This window comes from Spermophilus citellus (assembly GCF_964194105.1).
Source record: "Spermophilus citellus genome assembly, chromosome: 1".
Taxonomy (NCBI): domain Eukaryota; kingdom Metazoa; phylum Chordata; class Mammalia; order Rodentia; family Sciuridae; genus Spermophilus; species Spermophilus citellus.
The window spans coordinates 68,861,493-68,885,612 of NC_138182.1; the positions used below are offsets into that span (position 1 = coordinate 68,861,493).

The following is a 24,120-nucleotide window of genomic DNA, read 5'->3' on the forward strand; positions in this document are numbered from 1 at the left end:
CTCCCTAAGGTAGAACTTTATGAACGTAGAATCACAAATAAAACTAACTTGCCTAGTCAGTTAAGTAGAATTTTACAAATACCCCAAAATCTTATCAAGTTCTCTCAGTTCTTCAGTTCTATGCTAAAACTAACATACTTTTAATAATGAACTGTATTTGTGGCTAATAAATTACTGGGTGAGTTGTGTAACCAAGAGGACAGTACAGTAAACATCAAGTTGCTCTCTGCTATTTTTAGCCAGTACTTATACACCCAACTTGTCTGATATCTCAAACATGTTACTTGGTCACAACAGAGAAAGTAGTCATGGGTACCAAGCCATTTCCAGTACTAGAAAAGCAATTTAAATCACATATTTTACTCATTAAGGTATTTTATCCATATGTGTGTGTGTTGTTTTTGCACAAAGAGAAATAAGCATACTTTAAGATCATTCTCTATGACTGTTATTAATTCACTCGTTTCCACCAGAAGACCATGGATGCTACTCTGAAGAAAGCATGAAATAAGGACTTTTTTCAAAATGACTCACACAATATATTAAGTATTTCCATTTTAAAAAATTTCAACTTATAAAACAGCAACAAACAACCAGAACCCAAGACTCTGTCCTTTACCTTTGAACAGACAGCTCTTGCAATTTTACTCTATTATGATTTGGTAATTCATTTGTTGTGCCCTTTCCCTCAGACCCACTTTTTAATACTAATGAACTAAGCTTCTAAGCATTTAAAAAAAATGGATCCTATTGCATAAACACCTATAGTCAGCTAAGTAAAATATTTTGCCACGTAAAAATGGCAGGCCATGATAAGCTCAACTCTACGACTGGAGTGTGACTCTTCTGCTATAAAACTCAGGGGTGGGGGTGACAAGTTGTAGGACACAAAACCCCTTTTGCTACATACCATTTAATACAACAAGAAAAAAATGCCAGCCTTCCTAACAAGTCCTTTCTGCAGCACATGATGCAAGCGAGACCTTGTTAGTTCACAAAATTTATGGCATTTGGCATGGCTTTGGAACACAAAAGCTACAGTATCCACCTTGACCAAAATAGAATGGCTGTGCCTTTGCTGAGAGAGTCACCACAGCAATTCAAGGCATGCAGAGGAGACACTTCAAAGGTGGCCATGCAAGTACTGTGCAGGATGCCAGGGTACTAAACGGAGATAAAGAGAACAGCGCTCTAAATACCCTTTTGCTATTTTGTAAATGACAGAGTTTTAGAGCTAATCACTGAATATACCACCTCAGATGTATAGTGTCATTTTTTCCCAATATACTGACACTTAATCCTCATGATAAAGTAAGCCAGGATTACTACGCACATTTTACAAATGGTGAAACTATGGCTTAGAAAAGGGAAATAAACGCAAATTCGTAAACATAAGCCTGACAGGGAAGGATCTTGCCTTCAGGTCCCTTGATCACCTACTTAAATTATCTTTCTAATAAAATTCTTAAGAAACACTGTGTTAAATTCTGGTAGCTGATGTTAGTGAATGCTGATTCCTTATTTAGAATGTTAATATCTTAAGAATTAGACTTGTCTAGAATAGCAGCTTTCAAACTTTGCTGGGCATCAAGATGACTTGAAGGGCTAAACATCTGTTACTGGACCCAACTCTAGAAATTCTGATAAAGAAGGCCAGGACTTATATGCCTAAGAAGTTCCCAGATGATACTAATGCTGTTTATGTGTGACAATACTTTAAAAACAAATGGCCAAAAACATGAAAAATTAAAATAAAAATAAAAGTCATAAGGGATCCTCTAAAAACAAAACAAAAAACCAACAAACACAAATGGCTATCCTAGAGCAAAGACAATAGTGAGTTAAGTTGCAAAACCAAGAGAGTACATCAGAGTCATTCATAGAACTTCTAAATTAGGTGCCGCAGTCCCACACCTGATATTTTGATACATTTTGAGTATAGGGTTGGGCCCACAGATCTGTATTTTTGGAAACTCCATAAATGATATGATGATACTGTCATACAACCAAGATTGAGGAGCCTGAACCATTCATTTAACTGCTTGTTTCTATGAAATAAGTACTTTGTTAAAATAAAAGTGGACATTCGCATTAGGATGACTATTTATTAAACAAACAAAAAAAGCCCAGAATTACAAGTGTTGGCAAGTATGTGGAAAAAAAAATGTAACTTTTATGGATTGCTGGTGGGAATAAAAACTGGTACATCCATTATGAAAAACAATATGGTGGGCCTACACAAAGTAAAAAATATGATTACTACACGAATCAATAAATTCCTCTTCTGGAAAACTGAAAACAAACTGAAAGCAGAGATCTGGATATCTGAATGCCCATATCCAGGACATTATTCACAAGAGCTAAAATGTTGAAGTAATCCAGATGTCCACTGACAGATGAATGAATAAACTAAACTAAATGTGGTGTATACATGCAATGGAGATGTTACTTCGCCTTAAAAACAAAGGAATTCTTTTTTGTTTAAATTTATTTCTTACATACCTGATAATAGTGGAGTGCATTACATTCATAATTATCCATTCACAGCACAATTTTTCGTAACTTTGTATATAAAGTATATTGACACCAAATTATGCCATTATACATGAGCACTCTTATTTTTTGCACACAATTCTTTTTTTTAATTTTTTTATTAGTTGTTCAAAACATTACAAAGCTCTTGACATATCATATTTCATACATTTGATTCAAGCAGATTATGAACTCCCATTTTTACCCCATATACATATTGCAGATTCATATCGGTTACACATCCACATTTTTACCTACTGCCATACTAGTGTCTGTTGTATTTTGCTGCCCTTCCTATCCTCTACTATCCCCCCTCCCCTCTCCTCCCATCTTCTCTCTCTACCCCATCTACTGTAATTCATTTCTCTCTCTTGTTTTTTCCCCTTTCCCCTCACTTCCTCTTATATGTAATTTTGTATAACGATGAGGGTCTCCTTCCATTTCCATGCAATTTCCCTTCTCTCTCCCTTTCCCTCCCCCCTCTCAACCCTGTTTAATGGTGATCTTCTTCTCATGCTCTTCCTCCCTGCTCTGTTCTTAGTTGCTCTCCTTATATCAAAGATGACATTTGGAATTTGTTTTTTAGGGATTGGCTAGCTTCACTTAGTATAATCTGCTCTAGTGCCATCCATTTCCCTGCAGAACTCAAAAAAATTAAACAATAAGACAACAAATAACCCAATCAACAAATGGGCCAAGGACCTGAACAGACACTTCTCAGAGGAGGACACACAATCAATCAACAAGTACATGAAAAAATGCTCACCATCTCTAGCAGTCAGAGAAATGCAAATCAAAACCACCCTAAGATACCATCTCACTCCAGTAAGATTGGCAGCCACTATGAAGTCAAACAACAACAAGTTATGGCGAGGATGTGGGGAAAAGGGTACTCTTGTACTTTGCTGGTGGGGCTGCAAATTGGTGCGGCCAATTTGGAAAGCAGTATGGAGATTCCTTGGAAAGCTGGGAATAGAACCACCATTTGACCCAGCTATTCCCCTTCTTGGACTATTCCCTAAAGACCTTAAAAGAGCATACTATAGGGATACTGCTACAACGATGTTCATAGCAGCACAATTCACAATAGCTAGACTGTGGAACCAACCTAGATGCCCTTCAATAGATGAATGGATAAAAAAAAAATGTGGCATTTGTACACAATGGAGTATTACTCTGCACTAAAAAATGACAATTCTTAATACACCTTTATACCACAATTTATCATATCTCTGTATATAAGGTATGTTGATACCAAATTCACACCTTCATACATGTATTTTATATAACGATGACTGTCTCCTTTCACCATCCTAGCTATTCCCCTTGTCCATCCCTTTTCCTCCTACCCCTATTCCCTATCTAGAGGTAATTTTCCTCCTATGCTCTCCCCCGCCACCCCATTTTGAGTCATCCCCCTTATATCAGAGAAAACATTCGGCATTTGTTTTTGGGGGATTCGATAACTTCATTTAGCATAATCTTCTCTAATGCCATCCATTTCCCTGCAAATGCCATGATCTTATTCTTTTTTAGTGCTGAGTAATATCCCATTGTGTATAAATGTCACATTTTTTTATCCATTCATCCACTGAAGGACATCTAGGTTGGTGCTACAGTTTAGGTATTGTGAATTGGGCTGCTATAAACATTGATGTGGCTGTGTCACTGTAGTATGCTGTTTTTAGGTCCTTAAAAACAAAGGAATTCTGATAAGTGCTACAACGTGGATAAAACTTGAAGAAGTTTTAGTAAGCGAAATAAACTAGTCACAAAAAGACAAATGTTGTGTGATTCTACTTATAATGAATCACTGAGAGCAGACAGATTCCGAAACAGAAGGTAGAATGATAGTTATAAGGAACTGGGGTGTGGGAGAGTAAAAGGAAGATGAGTATTGGCAAGAGGGAGAAAGTTCTAGAGATGGATGGTGGTGATGGTTGTATAACAAAATAAATGTGCTCACATCCACTGAATTGTACATTTCAGGTGGTTAAAATGGGACTTTTTATATTACTATATGTATATCTTACCACAACAAAAAATAAAATGAAAACAAAAATGAGTAGAAATATTTAACTTACTTATTAATGTTATTTAACTTACTTATTAATGTTATCTGTCCTATAAAAGATTAAAAGAAAGAGAAATGCCTTGATTTACGGTACATTCTCCAAAGTCTAACTCTCAGATCCTCCAGGCCTGTCCTCTGAATTTTCTCTAAGGATTGTGATGCTTCAAGTGTGGCCTGGCCCTCACAAAGGGCACGTGCAAACGAATGACTCACCAGCTAACGTGCATTCCCGTCAAAGCTCTACGCTGCCATCTGCTCTTTTCTCAGCCATGTATCGTGAGCAATTTTTCCCAGTGGCATAACTCAATAAAACTGAATTACGACGGAAACCTTATAATTGTATAACCCACACATTGGTGAATTCCAACAAATGCTACTTGGCATGTCATAGAATCAACAAAAGAATTCAAAGAGGCACTTTTCCAACATGGTCACACAGCAGCTCAGAGTTAACTGCTCCTCTGTACACAAAATTGTCTTAATCATCACAGCTACCCTTTTGGCTAACTCTCTGCCAATTCCAAGCACTTCCTATAAACCTCCTCATTCCTTCCTCACCAAGTCCTTAGGCAGTTAAGAACACCCTTGCTTTCATCTCACAGGTAAGGAAACTCAAGTTCAGCAAGAGAAGGAACCTGGTTACTCTATATCTTAGTCCAATACATTACCACAATACAATACCACAACTAGATATATTATAAAGTTAGATGAAGTTACAAAGTTAATTTAATACAATATCACAACTGGATAAATTATAAAGAAAAGAGGCTTATTTTTTGGCTCACAGTTCTGGTTCAAGGTCAAAAGGTCATATCTAGGCATGACTTCCTTGCTGTCAGAGTCAAAGGTAGTCCGGGGCATCATGTGGCAACAGACAGGAAACTGTAAGAGACCTGACCAAACTGGCTTTTATAGCAGACCCTCTCTGAAAATAACCTATTAACCCCTTAATAGCATGAATGGATTAATTAATTCATGACAGCATCTCTTAAAGGTCCTACCTAGTTCTACCTCTTAATCTCTGACATGAGGATTAAAATTCAACATCAGTTTGGGGAGAACAAACCACATGCCCCGGTAATAAGAGATAAAGCGGGGTTCTAACCAGGCATTCTGGCTACACAACCACTTCACTGTACTGCCTTCAAATGCAGCCTTATTCCTGACGACCTGAAGTCTCTTTAATCCAGTGACAACATTTGCTGACTATTTAGTCTTAAAACCCTAAACATCTCCTTTTCACCTCTTCTCTAGGAGTAGAAGATGACTTAAAATTTGGCTCCACACACACAAATACATCAGTGTTCCTAGATGACGATGAATGGATGTTGGTTCATTTCTGGATTTAGAAAGAAAGGAAGTAACAAATGGGGGGGGGACAAATGGCATGAAAAATTTAGGGACAGCTGCATTTACATATTTCTGACAAACTTCTTAGAGGTTCTTTTCTAAGAGTCTGTTTTCCACTGATAAGGTAATGGCATTCACAGCTGACCACCCTTGCTGCAGGGCTTTTGTTAAAATCAAGAAGAATCTCAATCATTAAGAGAAATACCTGTAAAAGTGTTTTGAGCTCCAGCAAAGAAAGAAAACTAGGAACACTATGTCCTTAATGCTCTATTGAATAAACAAGGAATAATTCAAAGTGTATCCAACTATTTTATGGACTCATAATGTTATTCATGTTAAACAGTTGTTTAAAAAAAAAAAAAAGCAACACCTACCTAGTGTGTGCAGGACCCTGGGTTCATCTCCAACAAACAAACAAACACACCAAAAAACCCCACACATTTGCAAAGAGAGTTAAATCATTCCTTCAGAACCCTTCTCAACGTCTGAGAATTTATATCCCCATCTGCTTCTTCAAAGGCACATAGAGATCACTGAAGAATATAATTACAGACTGCAGGCGAAATGTTCGTATTCTGTTAGCAGAAAAGTTAAGAAAGGTGTTGACTTAAAAACAAGTCATCAAGAACACCTTGTGAAACTATTCAATAGAATTAAAACACCTACCACCCATCTGTATACACCCAATCTGCATTATTGATAGCACGTGGCAGTATTTATGACCCTTTAATTGTCTGCAATATTTATCCACATGATAAACAACCAAAAAAACAAACAAAAAAATCCCACGTGGGCTTTGTAGAGCATGTGACAAGTTTACTATAATCAATTTTTCATGTATCATTTGGAAACAATCTCTAATGTAGAGAAAAGTTAACACTTCAGTACAAAACATTTTTCCTCAAATCTATAAGTGAATAATCTGGATGGGGGATACAAGTTTCCTTCATCCTGCAGTATTACAGTGTACATTTCCTATGAAGAAGGAATTCAGGAATTCTACACCATTAAAATGCAATTTTCAAGAACAAGAAACTAACATAGATACATTAATACCATTTTGTTCTTTGACTTCATTCCAACTCCAATGGTCCCAGCAACAGCCTTTATAGCAAAAGAATGGGATTCAGAATTTCCTGCTCCACAAATTTTCATGTTCCTTCAGTCTAAACAATTCCTCAGTCTTTTCCTGACTTTCAGGATCTTGACACTTCTGATGATAATAGGCTTGTTATTTTGTACATTGTCCCTCAGTCTAGGTTTGCTGTGTTTTCTCTTGATTAGATTCAAGAGCTGCCTCTGTGGCTGTCAGACCTCTGAAGCTGTGCTCTGTCCATTCTGTCAGGTGGCACAGGATTTCAGTGTGTTGCTTTGCTGATGAGGTTCAAGTCATCACTCAACCAAGGTCGTGTCTGGCAGCCCTCTCTGATCTGAAGTTACTTGCTTCCCTGTTGCATCCTACTCATGTGCAGATGTTCAGTGTGCTGAAGTTCATCTCAGAATAAATTTATGGTTCCTACTTTACTCAATGGGTCATAGAATTATTACATTGCTGTCATTTACTTGGATGGTCACACTGTTGTCAGATGTCACCAGTACTTGTACTTTTCCTGCAGCTCTAGAACTGCTTCTCCCAGGACCCTGGTTCCTACTAGTGCAGGAGGATAGATACAAAATACAGATGCTAGCTGGGTTTGGTGGTGCATGCCTGTAATCCCAGTGACTAGGGAGGCTGAGGCAGGAGGATTTCAAGTTCAAAGCCAGCCTCAGCAACTTAGCAAGGCCTTAAGCAACTCAGCAAGACCCTGTCTCTAAATAAAATATAAAAAGGGCTGGGCATGTGGCTTGGTGGTTAAGCACCCCTGGGATCAATCCCCAGTATCAAATAATAATAATAATAATAACAACAACAACAACAATAATAATACAGATGCTAGATTCCACCCAACCAGGCTTATTATCTGATGTGTTCAGAAGAACAACTCCCAAGTTCTCTCAGTGAACAAAGCCAAGGGCTGAATGTACACACACACGCACACAAAATATACCCACACAAATACACACAACCATCTCTGAGTGCATATTGAATCCAATAACACAGGGTTCATTCAGATTTCCTCTTTTCATACTTGCAGTTCCCTTCTCCCTGGAACCCATATCTTAACATATTTACCTATTTGGACATTCCCCTGCGTGTGACTGAGTTCTACAACTGCCACTATGTGAACACTCTCCTCAACCCCCTCAGGCTGCAACACCCCATATTGAGGCTGCCATCCCCCAGGTGCATTTCCTCACTCTGCCTGGACTCTACCTCCCTGTATAGGAACACTTCTACCTTAACTCTGTTCTGCTGCCTGTGATGGGCCCTCCCTCTACAGGCAAGCCCTCCTTGGCCCAAAACAGGCTGCTCTACTCTGCCAACAGCCCCCTCACCATTCTGGCTCCCAAGCCCCAAACCCCTCCATGGGTTCTGTGTCTTTCTGCTCTGAGCCACCCCTACTCTCTGCCCTAAGATGCTGACTTACAGCTTTAGGACTAAATTATTCAGGAAGAGGAAAATGAAAAGGAAGGGAAGAGATTTTGCCTATATTTAAATAAAATATGTAAATTCACTAAATGAGATTTAAAAAAATTCCACTAATTTATGCTATTTTCAGCATTTTCTATCAACCCTTAAGAATGGGCCAAAGAAGGGCAGGTTTCTTTTTAAGTTTATGACAAATGATAAGAAGTTCTTACAGTATTGAGCTTCAGTATTCTATGGCCCCTTTCTATACATGTCTCTACTAGTAAATCTCTATTGCTCAATTTCACATATGAGAGGCCCCAGATCAAATCTAGATCTCAGAAGAAAATTTATTTCGGCAGATTATCTTAAGAGTTAACTAAATTAAAGTTATCCTAATAGGTTTTTTGTACTTTTTAAAGTAAATCTTGGGTGAGCTAGCTAAGAATAAAGCCAAACAGTCAGAAAACAAAGACATGTTTAACTAACAGATCCTCAGTTTATCCTTACCCTTGAGAAGATATTTTCCAGGGAGCTAGTTAAGGATCTCTTTGCTTTATTCTTCAGAATGTCAAGTTTGAACCTTCCACCACTTGCTGCGTTTTCTGGGATTGTACTATTTGAAATAGTCTAGAGAAAGAAAAACATAGCAATTTTAGTTTAGACATACTCAAGGTTAAATGAGGCTTTAAATACAGGCTTAAAACTAAGCCATTAAAAAAACACAAGAATTCTTCAGTAGCCCCGTTAAGAAGTAATAATTTGGGTTCCACACTGTGAACACAAAGATTATGTTTCATGCTTAATGTTGTAAGTAATAAAAAAGACAGAACTAAGATCTTTTCTTCATGCCTTTCCTTTCCACTAACATATTACTGCTTCATTTAATGGATATTAAATTTGAGACGTCAATTTTTTCTGCTGTTATTCTAGTTAAAGTACCACCATCTCTTTCAAAGGTGCATGTTTTATATCCAAATTAGCAAGGAAAACAGAGAAAATGAGTTCCAAAGAACAATGCAGCTTGCAAGCAAAATTTGATCCTAGTAATGCCTCTGTTATATTATTCCATTTTCATTTGTGAATAGGTTATTTATCCTTTAAGATCTGTAAGTATTTACTGATAGTACTAAACCAAATGAGAGTCTATAATGTGTCCAACATATTAGATCCTCCACATATTTTATCCCATGGAAGTAAGTGGCTCCTGTGCATACTACATGGTCCTTAGGTACATGACAATTTTCAAGAAAGAAACCTTATAATTTTCTGTGGTAAGGAATAACAACACAAAACACAGGTAAGTATCAAGGAAGAAAGCGGAAGATTGGTTTTCTGTCTCAGCCGTCAGGGAGAAAGGGATACATGGTGCTCAGACAGGTAGGAGAACAGAGAGAATGACTTCCCCAGAGCTGGGGGTGGTTGTTGGCAAAATTATAATGACTAGATTGCTGAAGGGACAGAGTCAGGAGCTACAAGATAAGTGAGCAGTAGAGAGTAACATGAGAAAGTGAGGCTGGAGCATAAACAATGTGAACAGTCTTAAGTGCCAGACAAACAGGAAGAACACTGATTCGAATTTTTAAAAAGAGAAGCATCTCTGTGAAGGTCATCTGAAGGTCATCTTTGTGAAGGTCATTTTAGGGAAATTTACCTCCAAGAAGCATTTAAAAAACACCTAAAGGTCATGAAAATCAGACTGAAAGGCTTCTGCCTAGTCTAAGTGAGAGGGAATAAAAGTCCACACCAGCATCAGCTCCGTCAGATCATTCCAGAAGTTATGGATGCAAGAAAAGTAGTGAATCAACAACAGAGGGCATTTGTATCCATAAGAGCTAAAAACGTGATAATCCACTCTGATGCTGTTGTGGTGGTCTTACAGATTTTATCTCTGTAAGATGGGAATAAATTCTAAACCATCAGCATAGAAAAGTCATCCTTCCATCTGCAGCTAGGGTGGCCACTCACGAGGGACAACTGAGGTCTTCATTTTTGTTTTTTACCACTTGGGCTGTCTAAGCTTTTGATGAAATACAATTTTCATATGAATATTTTTAAAATGATAAATTTTCCCACATCTAAAACAATGTATGCTCACTCTACATGATGAAATATATATATATCTGTTTTTTAAAAAACCAAAAAATCACAAGTTCTTTTACATTATAAAACTATGATTATTTTATCACAATGTGCCAGTACCTGCTAAAATTTCCAAATAAACTCTTAAAATGCTGGTATTTAGCCCTACAGAAGATGAGAGCACAAAGGAAATACTCTTCTTTCATTTTTTTTCTGTGTTATTTTAAATAAATACATAAACAAAAATAGGTCAAAGGAAAAAACATCTTCTCACCGCTGGGCCTTCCCCAATGTGCACATGTGTCTTCTGCTTGGCTTCACACAGCTGCCTGAGGTGTAAAATCACAAGCTCATTCTCTTCCTGGTCACTGATCGGCTTCATTTTCTGTTCAACAGACAAATCAAGAGTACACTTGCAACACAGCTCCTCTCATCTTTCTTTTCACTCAATTTGAGTCTAACAGAAAAGATGGAAATGTAACAATGGCTTTCTGGTTCTACCAAGTAGTCCTATAGGACACACAGCTTTCACTTCAAACAGAGGGACAAAAAAAGGAACAGGCAACAACAGGATCCACCTCTTTTTCCTTATATTTTATTTATGAGAACTACATATAATGTTACCTGAACTCGTTCAAAGATGTCAGCTTGCTCATTATCTGTCAGTGATGAGAGATGCCTCTGTATCACCAGCTTGGCTCTTGGGGGGTAAAGGCCTGAGGGAAAGGATGAGGGAAATCGTGAGCAGAGGCTGCCTGGAGATCTAAGTCTGTTGGGCTGCACTTCACTCCTCCCCAGCAGGCTCTCCACTTCCGTCTCCTCTGGGAGATGTGTTCCTGCCTCCAACAAACCCTGGAGCAGGACATCGAGATGATTAAAACCTGGTAACAAAACTCTCCACCAAAATCAATAGCCTTCCACGGCAAACCTGGAGTTGGAATCACTGACAAAGAACTTCTAAGTGAGGCCAAGCATACCACTTAAAACACTAACAAACCTAGTGAGGCACCTCACAGGCAGATGAGCATTATCCCGGGACGTGCCACAGGAACAGAAGCTAAACGCTAACTGTGGCCAAAATATCTAGGCTTACAACTTGACATTTGAAAAAATAATAATTATAATGTTTTATTGTACTAGAGCTGAGTCAGGCTCTCTCCCCAACATGGGGGGCTCTTTCCGCAGGAATAAGGTTTCAAGGATGGCTTTAGTATTCAGTGCACTTTTAGTGCTATTATTTTACCAAGAAGGTTATTTACGTCCTTACAGTGTGATATTAACAAATCCTTCTAATTCCCATATGTAATTTATATCAAGTCCTTGGGGGGAAATTTTCCCTGAAAACATTTCTGCAATTTTTTCTTAAAGGGAAATTTAATTCACATTTACAATGGTTCAAGTGCCCATCTGTTTTTAAGGAAGAGTTCCATTGCATTGTTAGGTGTCACTTACAGAACTACCACAAGTTTTACTATAAATAGAATATGTAGCTATATATAATATTAAATAAACCTTATGCATGGACTGGCATTTTTAAAATCACGATTATAAGGTTTTCTTTCTCAGGTTTTAATTAAATACATTATTACTTGGTGTTAAACCATGTACTCATTATTATTAATTACAAAGAGTAAGACAAGTAATTAAAAAAATTATTTTGCTAAGTTATATCAGAGGTTAGAAATAAATAATATCATAATTTGAATTATGAATATATGTACAGTTTTCTAATTGCATTTATTTCTAAGAAAATATGAGGTGGGAGGTAACTGAAATAAAATGATTTGTTCACATTTTGCCCTTTTTTGAAGTAAAAAGCTGTTTAGATCTCTACAGATAGATAGTGCACATGGAATAAATAGGAGAGAATCATTTTTAAATTGTTTTAAAAACAACTGCTTAAATATTTAAGTATTAAAACATTGTTTTTGTTTTTGTTTTGGTTTAAAGTAAAATTCTCTGCCAGAATGTGGAACACAGCTGATCCACTGTCAGTGTGCTACAAGTACACCTGTTTTTAAGCTACTGTGTGCCATGAAATGGCAAGAAGAACAGTGTCTGCAAACTGCTCACCTTCATCTTTCATTCTACAACACAACAAACTTCCATGACAGTCTTCATGATTACATACAGAAAAGTAAAATCTGTTATGATTGAAGAAACTACTCATGACCCTAGCTTATTAATTGCTGGAAAAGTCTCAAAAGGTTCTCCATATATTATGACACAGATTCACATCCCCAGATGATAAGGAAGACTGACAAAAAGTGCATGCAGGTTGTGAGAGACCAGGGCAAAGTAACAACCCCACACACTGTGGGACCATGCCTGGACCCCAACGCCAAAAAGAACGTGTTAGTCAGAAAACTGGTGAAGATCAAATGAAGCATTCCATTTGGATAACAGCATCCTGCCAATGTTAATTTCTGGTTTGGATCATTGTGCTGGGCTATATGAGATGTTTACAATGGGGGAGGAAGATTTGGAAGCTCTTCTCAAATTTTCCATAAATCTAAAAAAATCAAGATTTTTAAAAGTAATATATTGTATTATTCCTATATGTATTTTTCAAGATATAATATATATGCTGTATATATTATTGTTCAGCAAGTTCTTTTTTCATTCAACAATATAATTTCAGGAGATATCCATGTTGCCATTCAGTTCAAATTTATTCTCATTAATTGCTTCATGATATAAAAGTGCTTCAATAATGATACTGATAAAATTTAATTTTTTTCTAATTTTCCATTATTTAAAAATAATACAACCATGAAAATGTCAGTTTGGGCACCCATATTTGTATCTCTGATCAAAACATGGAAATTCTGATTGACAGGGTATGCACGATTTCAGGTTAATGAGTTTATATTAGTTATCTCCCCAATACGGCTACACCAATTTATACTCCATCATTATTATGTAGATTTACCAAAATCTATAACATTTTTCTTAACATTACCCTGATGAGTATCTTACTGTTGTTCTTATTTTCATTTCTCTGACATCCAGTGAACTCAGCAACTTTTCACTTTCATTATTTGACCTTTTAATTTTCTTTTATGAGAAGTATTTTCTAAGGTGACTTGCAGTTTCCTACTGAGTTGTTTTTATCATTTTCTTATAAAGTTTTTACAAATTCTGGATTTGTACTTTGCTTTGCTACTGCCTTGTTTGTTCCTTATCATTCTATTTCCAAATAAGCAGTTGTTAGATAAACACTTCAATTTGTCAAGTCAAATCTGTGGATGTCTTTTGATAGTTCCTGCATTGGTGTTTGAATAAAGCTCTCCCTCCTTTTTTAAGTAATAAGAATGTTCTTCTTGTTTTATTTTAATGAGTTTAATATTTGGATTGTTTACACTGAGGACTTGGATCCATCTAGAATGTCTTGTTAGTTGAATAAGTGAAAGGGATCTTTCCCCTTTGGATAGCTAATTAATCTAACACCATCTCCTCTGTCATCAGCCCCTGACCCCTGTCACAGATTAATAACACTCCCTCAACCATTCAAAACAGAATGTTCCATTTTTGCAAACATGTTATAAGTTTGAAAACAATGTGCATCCTATAAAATTAGAATTGTAAATTTTAAAATCTGAATTGAAATAGTTTGAGTCACACAATTGTCTGGATAGTCAACAAATAACTGCTGTTGATCACTGTTGCTGCCAAGGGCCTCAGATTCTGTTTCCTGCAGAATAGAAACCACAACTTGCATCTTCAATGACTACAGCCAACTCCTTGCTATTCTGGGGTTCACACTCTTTCCATTTACTGTAACACTTATCATACTGAATTGTGTTTCTTTGCTCACGTGACTTTTGCTCTCTCTTGGCCAAAAGTCTTCTGGGGGCACAGTCCATGTCTCAAACATGTCTGCCTACCCAGTGCCCAGCGCATTGGCTGGTCCACGGCAGACACTTGACGAGCGTTTATTGTTTCCTCTCCTGTGCAGTAATTTTCATCCTTTTTTTGTTAGGAAAAGATGAGAAGAAAGATGAGTCGGGGCCACCTCTCCCTCAGGCCCTCACTCCTCCTCAAAACACAGGAGAGCACCTCCATTATCTCTGCCATTCCCAAATACTTCTTAAAAGTCAAACAAGTTTTACACAGCTCTAAACCTTTAGAGAAAAGAGACACATTAACAAGTGAGAGGAAACAAAAGAAAGAATTAAACAGCTGTGATGGTTTTTGCTCTCTTCATTCAGTGAACAAATATTTGGTCAGTTCCAACTGTGTTTATAGCAGAGTCTTAAGAACTGTGGGAAATACAAGTCCCTTCCTTGAGTTTGCCTTCAGAAGGAAAAAAGAAGAGAAAGTCAAGCATCTAAGAGACTGACAGCACATTTGGAACTGACTGGACATGAGCATTGATTCTTTGAGTTCTCATTTCACATAGAAACAAAGAAGTATTCAATGACAGTAGGGACTTTCTCATTTCTCAAATGCCAAAGCAAACTCCTCTTCTGCCAAGGCCAAGTTATACTGTACCTTCAATCCTCTCACAGAGCTTATGCAAAGAATGCATGGGGCAGGTCTCGCACAGCTTGATCTGCGTTTTGGCACTCTGTAGGGCAGCAGCCGTACTGAACGCTTGCTTCAGAGTCAGCATTACCTCATCGACCTATGAGAAGGAACAAAGCTCAGGTCGATAAAAGTTGGCTTGCTTGGAAACACTAAAAACCCAATGGCAATGTGAGCCTTTACTGACTAAATAATAAATAATAGAATTTTGATGACTACAGAGCTGGCAGAGACAAAATATTAAACTTGAAAAGTAAGACCTTGCATCTATTATAATTGGACGGTGGATGAAATAAGATCATTTCAATATGTGTAATATATATAATACTGGTCAGCTACTTGAATGCAACTTTCAAATCCCATGGAGGGTTACCCTATCATAGACAGAGTAATTAGTAGATCAGGACTCGATTTAATCAAGTGATTTATCAGATAAAGACTTCTTTGGAAGTTTTGCCTGCCATATATAAGGAACAACAAAAGCGGTTCAACATTCACTTGTGTTAACTGTTTATTCTTCTGGATCACTTTCTTTTTTTTTTAATTGGTTGTTCAAAACATTACAAAGCTCTTGACATATCATATTTCATACATTAGAATCAAATGGGTTATGAACTCCCATTTTTACCCCAAATGCAGATTGCAGAATCACGTCGGTTACACATCCACAGTTTTACATAATGCCCTATTAGTAATTGTTGTATTCTGCTACCTTTCCTATCCTCTACTATCCCCCCTCCCCTCCCCTCCCATCTTCTCTCTCTACCCCATCTACTGTAATTCATTTCTCTCCTTGTTTATTTTCCCATTCCCCTCACAACCTCTTATATGTAATTTTGTATAGCAATGAGGGTCTCCCTCCATTTCCATGCAATTTCCCTTTCCTCTCCCTTTCCCTCCCACCTCATGTCTCTGTTTAATGTTAATCTTTTCTTCCTGCTCTTCCTCCCTGCTCTGTTCATAGTTGCTCTCATTATATCAAAGAAGACATTTAGTATTTGTTTTTTAGGGATTGGCTAGCTTCACTAAGCATAATCTGCTCTAGTGCCATCCATTTCCCTGCAAATTCTGGATCACTTTCAATAGAAAAATAAACAAAGTAAGTGTTTAAATGAAGTTCTGGGGGAAAATAAGATCAATGTAAATAACAGTGGGAAATGTTTATGATCATTGCTGGTCTTACCTCCACAGCTTCCCATGGATTACCACTGCACTTCTGAATTACAACAGTTCTGACATCTGGATATCTAGAAGCTGGGTCTCAATGTTAAGCCAGCAGCTTGCAAATATCCAGCTGGTTTCTTTCTTGCTCTTCCACTGACCCAGTCCAGAACATTGAATCTAGCCTTTTAGTTTCCTGTTGCTTCTTTGAAACCAACTAACAGCTCATCCTTAGGCACTGTTAAACCCCTCAGGCTGCACCTTCCTTTTCAGTGACCTAATCACCAATACAAGATGTGATTTTTCTGGGCTAGAATTGTGGCTCAGTGGTAGAGCGCTCGCCTAGTGCATTCGAGGCCCTGGGTTTGATCCTCAGCACCACATAAAAATAAAATAAAGGTATTGTGTCCAACTACAACTAAATAAACAAAATATTTTTAAAAAAAAGATGTGATTTTCACGTACTCTAGAACGTAGATCAAATTCTGAAACCTACATGGCAGAGCTATTGAATTCTAAGGGCCTCATCCCAACTAGCTTTGATATTCAAAACCATTGGTCATACTTGGCAATCCACTTTTTCTTTTTTAACTTTATTTTTCCCCTTCCCCTATGGCCTAGTTTAAGAATAAGTCATTATCTAAAGAATTTAATCTACTTCTGCATTTCAGTATATGAGGAACCTGGAATATAAAGAAACTTTGCTCTCCAAATATTACTGAAATAAAAGATCAAACACTAAGCAGTCAGCCGTTAATGCTATGCTTTATTATATTACCAATCTTAAAAAGGTTTATGAATAATTTCACTTTCCATCAATAAAAATGAATTGTTCATGTGATCTTATACTATAATTAAAAATAAATACTTCTAATATTAAAACTAAATGTGATTCATGTTTAATGCTTTGCATTCTGATTTTATTTGCTTTGTTTTATATTCTAAGGTAATTTAATTATTTATGCAGATATCCATTTATTTCTATTTCCTTGTTTCTCCTTTACTTGAGACACTGAAGGGGTTGGAAATTGGCTTAGTAACATAAATAGCTTTAGTTTTGGTAATCTGTCATTTAATTATACTGCCTTGTAAAGCCTCTTGTGGAAATACTGAATGTTTGTATTCTCTATTTCTAGATGAAACAAGAAGCCATTTCAAAAGTGTCTAAAATGTGTCTACCAACTTCTCCCGGCCACAAGTATTACACTTTGACTAATAAAATGTTAAATGTTTTGTTTGCTGAAGTCCACAACCTTTTCCAGATGGCCTATATATTCTATCATGAGATCAGAACAACCAAAGGTTCAAATTAGTACACTAAGAATACCAAAACAAAACAACAACAACAAAAGAAAACTATAAGTCATGAAAAAGGTTAAATGCTAAGGAATAAGCAAAGACAAATCAATCATATACAAACCAAAGGAAAGTATTCTTGGCATTACCATCTGACAAAAATCACAATCCCAGTGAAAAGCATGAGATTGGACAAATAAAGCTAATTTATGATATGAAGGAGAAAATATATAATAAATACTCGTAAGCATTATAACCAAATTTAGGTATTACATAGCATTTTAAAGTAAGTCTCTAAGAATAATAGACTTGTGTAAAGACTTCAAAAGATCATCTAGTCTAATTCTCTGGGAAATTTTAAATTTACAAAGTATTCAATAAAGAATGGCACTGATCCATTTTAACAACTGTTAACAAGGTAATGTTCTACTTTAGTGCTAACCAGTCACCCACATATTGAAGTGCTCTCTATGTTTGTTAGATTTTAAGCCTCTCTGTCACAATTTATATTGTGTGTAAATTCTCACGTGACCACTTGTATGCCGAAAGTCTCCTCCCATAGTTCCTAGGCTAAACAATTCCAGTTACTCGCATTTTTACTCAGATGAAAAACATTCCATAGATAATTGCTCATTCCTGAAACATCGGCAACTTTTCCTTACCATTGAAATCACAGATCTCAAACTTGAACCTGTCTTTTTACCTGCTATCTTCTCAACTTTGCTCCTTAATAGAGATTTAATTTTTAGTTTAATCAATACCAGATATAAGAGAAAGATAACTTCCTAGACTGTATACCTCATTCTCCTATCAATATGCTAATATTCTATTTATAATGAATACCATGCTTATTTCATTAATTATTAATATCATATAAATTTTGAGTCTTGGGTAACATGGATTTTTTTTTCCCTTTCTTCTTCCTTTTGGTTATACTTTCCCTGAATAGTTTTCTCTGCATCTGTGGAATTTAGATATTCTTTGTTTTTTTCACACTCTTTAAAAATCAATTTTGGAGAAAGCACTTTTAATGAATTATTTTCTACAAATTTGAAGAGTTGGTTAGACAAGATGAGCTCTTAATGCTCTTTCAAGGAGGAAGCAAGAGGGATCACTAAGCATTTGAACTTAACCGCAACCCTCTGGAGCCCTTCAGAATACTATAGTATTTACCAACTCATAACAACTGTTACAAAGAAGCAAAAGAAAATGCTAATTGTGTGTTCCTGTTACTCAGAAAAGATGTCAGCATGCACTCCTTTTGAAATATTTTTGTCTTCTACAACTGCCAAGCCACATCAATCAATCTAACACTGCTTGAACTGACATTATTTGGCTATTTTGTTTTGCTCTGTTTGTTGGCTGCTTGGGCCATCCCTCTATTATGCACGAAATGTACACTTAATGTTTCTTTTGGCTTGCAGCTCTGATGTCTCACTATTCATTTTAAGAGGATTAGTGATAAAATTAAATAGGGTTTGAAAGATCCTAGCAGTGGCTGTTCTTAAGAATAATGAGGCTAAAACTTGGACTCTGAAAATGGTTTAAGTAACAGAAGGGCATTTGCAGCCAGTGCAGTCTGTTGCCTTAGTCACAGTGCATGATAGATGGAAAGACAGCATGTCCAAGACCTTCTGCAATTCCATTTCAAAACCCATTCTACAAGCATTGGAGGTGGGGGGGACACTAAAAATCTATGAAAGAAAATGGAAATAAAAGGGGGTTTACATAGCCTTCCTTTTCATGCAAGGGATGCAGTGAGCAGAGACTGGCCAACACCAGGAAAATGCCTGAAGTTAAGAGCAATACATTCACTCCATCATTCAAACTATGAAAATACCAGGCTGGGAACATAGCTCAGTGGTACAGCACTTGCCCAGCACACACATGGCCCTGATACAATCCCCACAAAGAAAGAAAGAAACCAACTATCAAAAACAGTACAAGGAGATAACTTGAATGAGAAATAAGCCAAACTGTGAACTTCACAGGGGAACGGCTAGTAATGCAAACAGATAAAAGAAGACCGTTGTTTGGCAGGAACTGTAAGAGACTTGTTCAGAGTGTAGTCAGAGTCCTAATGACAGGACAGTAAAAGACTCAATTCCTCAGAAAAGGGACTCAAAAGCCTTCAGAAGGGTGTGCTATTTTGGCTGGGTCTTGAATAAAAACAAGGGGAAGGGCATTCAGATTATGGTAAGGTGGGCCCACACCTGCTTGACCACTAAAGAGGCAACTCCAGTCCTGCACAATCTCCTTGTAGAGCAGAGGGTGACCCCTGGAGGCCCCCATGGTCCCCTTACTCAGCCTGGTAGAATTGGAAGCAGTAAGCCCTGGCTGTGGCCTCTTTGGCCACAGTCGTCTCCTCACTCTACAGAGTGGACAGTGACCTCTGAACCGTAGCTGCACTCCCCCAAGCCTCCAGGGGCCTTTGGACACTCATTGAAATCATAGATCTCAGGCTGGGGCTGGGAGTGCAGCTCAGTGGTAGAGCTCTGGCTTAGTATGTGCAAGGCCCTGGTTTCAATCCCCAGTACTGGGCAGGGGGGATCCTTGCTGACATGTATGCCCCATGCATTTCATCACCTGCTGGTTTCTGTAAGCACAATGACACCAATGATCAAACCAGTCTCTGTGGTTTGGCTCAGAAAACAGCTTGTGACAGAATAACCTGGGTGAAGGCACAGTTGTGAAGGGCACGGCACTGCAGTGTGTGTGGAGAATCACAGCACAAGAGGTTGAGAAAGAAGGAAGGCAGCCCACCCCATGCTGGACCATCTAGCTACCATCCCTTAATAAGAAAGTGAATACTAGGCTCCTGTGGGATCTGGTGAGAAATAAAACTCCAACTTAATGTGGAAAATTTATAGGTGACAGATTAACCCGGTGGCAGAAGGAACATGAAGATCACTAATAAAGGAGTCTACATAAAGAAGAATCCCCAGAAAGAGCGCAGAGGAAAAGGAGGATGGAAGAAAGGGATGTGTCTATCTTCAAATCAACAGGTGTTGGCAAACAACGGGATGCAGAAGGTGACGGAATGCATTAAGGTCTTTAAGTTACAGAGTTGGGTAAATGGTGCTGCCTAAATAAAAACTAGGGGATCCACAAGAGGTTTTGAAAAGGCAGGGCAGGATGGGATCCAGAACATGGTAGAAGGATCAGCCTTAGACAAGAGGAGGGACAAGGTGGGAAGGAGGGAGGTATGAGTGCCAGGGGTGAGTAAGGAGTATGACACAGGTGGCCACACTCCTTATGTTATCCTTTGCTACCAAACTTACATGGCTATATTTTTCTAGTGTTGTCAATGGTTCTCTTTCCCTCTACCCACTGGGTGTTCACTCACCCCCATGCCTTCCACTATTATTATCTAACGACCACCCTCATATTTCTATCTCACATCCTAAAGTGAACCTAGTCAACACAGATCACCTGGAATCAATGTGGATGATTATTTCCTAAGTATGGTTAATTATCTAGAGGGAAAGTGAAACTCGTATGGAACTTTCTAGAAAAAGAAGCTATTAGGGACAGAAATTTTATATTCCCTAGAAAAAAATGTGGAGACCTGGGGGCCCTAGTCAAAAAGTTCCTTCATACCAATCCATTCTCACTTTTTCATTACTCCACTGGGAACGTGAAGGCAGGGGAACTATAAGATGCACCAAGGAAATGAGGATATTACTGCCTTGCTTATTTACTTATTCCTAAGAAGATGTGTTTCCCTGGTAGAGATACTGGGCTGGATTACCTGTTGTTATGGTTTAGTTATCAGGGGTCTCCCAAAAGCTATGTGTGAGACAATGCAAGAGGGTTTGGAGGTGAAGTGATTGCTTTTCCCATCTTGTTATCTGAGCAATGGAAAAAGCAACAGCTTTTTCTCTTACTAGTCTTTTCCGATCTCTTAAAACTACTCCTGGTACCATGACTGGGTTTGTTAAATCCATGAAAAGTATATCCAGAATTAAAAACTGCCACGGCAATTAGTTTTTGTTTCTCTAGTTCGGTGCTGCCTGGAAGGGTAAAAATATATTCCTAGATGCCCTCTTCTTTTCCCTCTGAGGCCTGGGTTCACAAAGACAAGCCTTCTGTAAGAGAGATGTGCTGGCAGAAGCACACGGTCAGCATTAACACCACTCACCAGAGATTCACTGGCACACTGGAACACATAACAAATGTACTGGCTCATCCCAGGCTCTGGAGACTCCCGGCAGATAAAGCCAAAGTGATCAACGTGCTTTATACCCTAGATGAGGGGAAAGAAGAATAATACCGAAATTATGGGAACATGTCCTTTTAACAACCATGGGAATCAACATTGCTTCTACACCTTCCCAGTTTCAGGAATTTCTCCTTCACAGAAAAGTGATGGGGAACATAATGTCATAGCAAATGTACACATGGCCTGTTGACTCATAATACAAAGGACGAGACCAGCTCAGATTGTTTTGTTTCTGATAAACACTCTGACTCAGAGCCATAGGAAGAAAAATACTGATATCATGATCCACTGAACCTTGTAATAAATCCACTACTCCAATGTTTCTAAGTAACAGTTTTCAATTTATTGTCTTCTTAGAAGAGCAGTCTTCTATATGTAGCTAAGAATCTGAAGAAAACTACAACTGACAATATTCAAATACTATGCAATTTGCTGAAATATGAATGAAATACTAGAATATCTATTTATAGACACTCAAAGAGCCTCAGTGGTAAAAGATGGATTTTTTTAAAAAAATTGGCATGCATACCAATAAGTAGATGACCTTATTTTAATAGCAAGCACAGTACTTTGAAAAGCAAGATAGACAAAAAGTTTAAAATTGTCTTAAAATCACCTAAATCTAAGTGAGAAGAAAACAGACTCTAGAATTAGAATTGTGCTTAAACCTAGCTAATCTGCTAGATATGAGACACCGTGCTGGGTTGCTAAGGAGGGATAAGGTTGCAGTGTGGTACAACTCATTAGTGATTCAGGATTATCTTTGGGAGCTGGGGTGTAGTTCAGTGGTAGAGCACTTGCCTAGCATATTGTGAAGCCCTGGGTTCCATCTCCAGCACCAGCGGAGTGTGGTGGGAATAGTCTCTACTAACTTAGTACTAAATAGGAAAAATTCACAGAACCTCATTAGCTCAGCAGGTCTTCAGGTGCTGGCAATATTCCCAGAAAAAAAAAAAAAAGCCACTCCCTTATTCTCCATGCTTGCCAGGAAAACAGTCATACAGATTTTAAAGAAAGAAACATTTGTAGGTGTGCAGAACTCAAAAACAGGCCTATTTCTTAATACAGTGGCATTGTATCAGCTTGAGTCCATGGAAAGAGGTACTGTAATGAGAGAACTTTCCACCAATTTCCCTCATGCTTTTGTTTAATTCTTCTCCTCAACCACAATATCAGAGCTTGCCTTTAATAAAAAAAGAAGAGCAAAATTGTATTTGAACTTCCAGTTTTATATATTTGGATCTTCTTTTTCTTCCAATTTTTTTTAACTGGTTTCTTTTGGATATTCCATGAGCACTATTTTTCTTAGAGACTTGGGGAACACGGGGGCATAGAAACACATGTGCTTTTAAGGATGTCTCTTGGTACTGTGGGGGCAGGAACTGCACCTGGTTTATGTAGTGCTTTCTCTCCAGCACTTGCACAAGGCCCACTATGTAGAAAGGGCCCATTCACTCAACATTTACCAAACACCTAAGGTAACAGTTTCATTTTATTCTAACATCTCACAGAATAGGACATCAAAGCATAAAATACCTGCCTTCGTGGAGCTTATGATCTTATAGAAATTCCCAGTAAACATATCATAAGGATACTTAATGAGTTCTTTCTCGGGTAAATTAAGAATTTTCCAAAATTCTTTGGTACCAAAAAGAATTTCTACCACATTTCTGTGTCCTTAAAATCGGAATTTAGAAATGCATAATATATGTTCCTCTTAAAATGATGTGTCACTAAGTGACTAGAGTACAGAATGTTGATACATACAAAATAATTTTGTGTATCCATATAATAGAAAAAAATACTATCAATCCCTGGGTCCTTAGGATGCTAGTTTATGCCTAACATTATAATCTTATATAAATATATATATTTTTTAAGTTTTCCATGGACCTTTATTTTATATGTAGTGCTGAGAATCAAACCCAGTGCCTAACACACGCTAGGCAAGTGCTCTATCACTGAGCCATAACTCCCTAACATTATAATCTTGTACACATTTGGCTGTATCAATTATTTTAACAACATTTAAATACATAGTTTGTGAATTAAAAATAAAAGAACAAAAATACTAAAAATGTTCTTTTCAAAATTTAAAATTTACATTAACAGAAGCTGAAAACCCTAGTTCTCCTTTTACTACCTGCTATGGTATAAAGAGCAAATATGACTCAGTTATACCCACAAGTCCCACTGCCCAAGGTTAAGGAACACTAACTGTGAAGTACTTTGAAAAGAATTCACCACCAAAAAATTCCAGCAGTGGAAGGGATTTGATGAAGTGTCATGACAAAGAGAAAGAGCTTATTAGTATGAAGACAAATGTTAGGATGGACACTAAGGGACCTGGACAGGATCTGTTACATA

The 24,120-nt window shown here is 37.5% G+C and overlaps 1 protein-coding gene across 3 annotated transcripts in view; it reads right to left on the reverse strand.

Moving 5' to 3' along the window:
* Positions 1-24,120, reverse strand: part of TBC1D4 (TBC1 domain family member 4) — a 211,094-nt gene that overhangs the window by 41,312 nt on the left and 145,662 nt on the right. For all 3 annotated transcript variants that reach the window (XM_081286339.1, XM_081286338.1, XM_081286340.1), the window contains exons 4-8: positions 21,673-21,777; positions 15,042-15,174; positions 11,172-11,263; positions 10,822-10,932; positions 8,976-9,095 (exon numbers count right to left, since the gene is read on the reverse strand). In XM_081286339.1, coding sequence (XP_081142465.1) covers positions 8,976-9,095; positions 10,822-10,932; positions 11,172-11,263; positions 15,042-15,174; positions 21,673-21,777 — 561 coding nt within the window. The remainder of the gene's footprint in view (positions 1-8,975; positions 9,096-10,821; positions 10,933-11,171; positions 11,264-15,041; positions 15,175-21,672; positions 21,778-24,120) is intronic.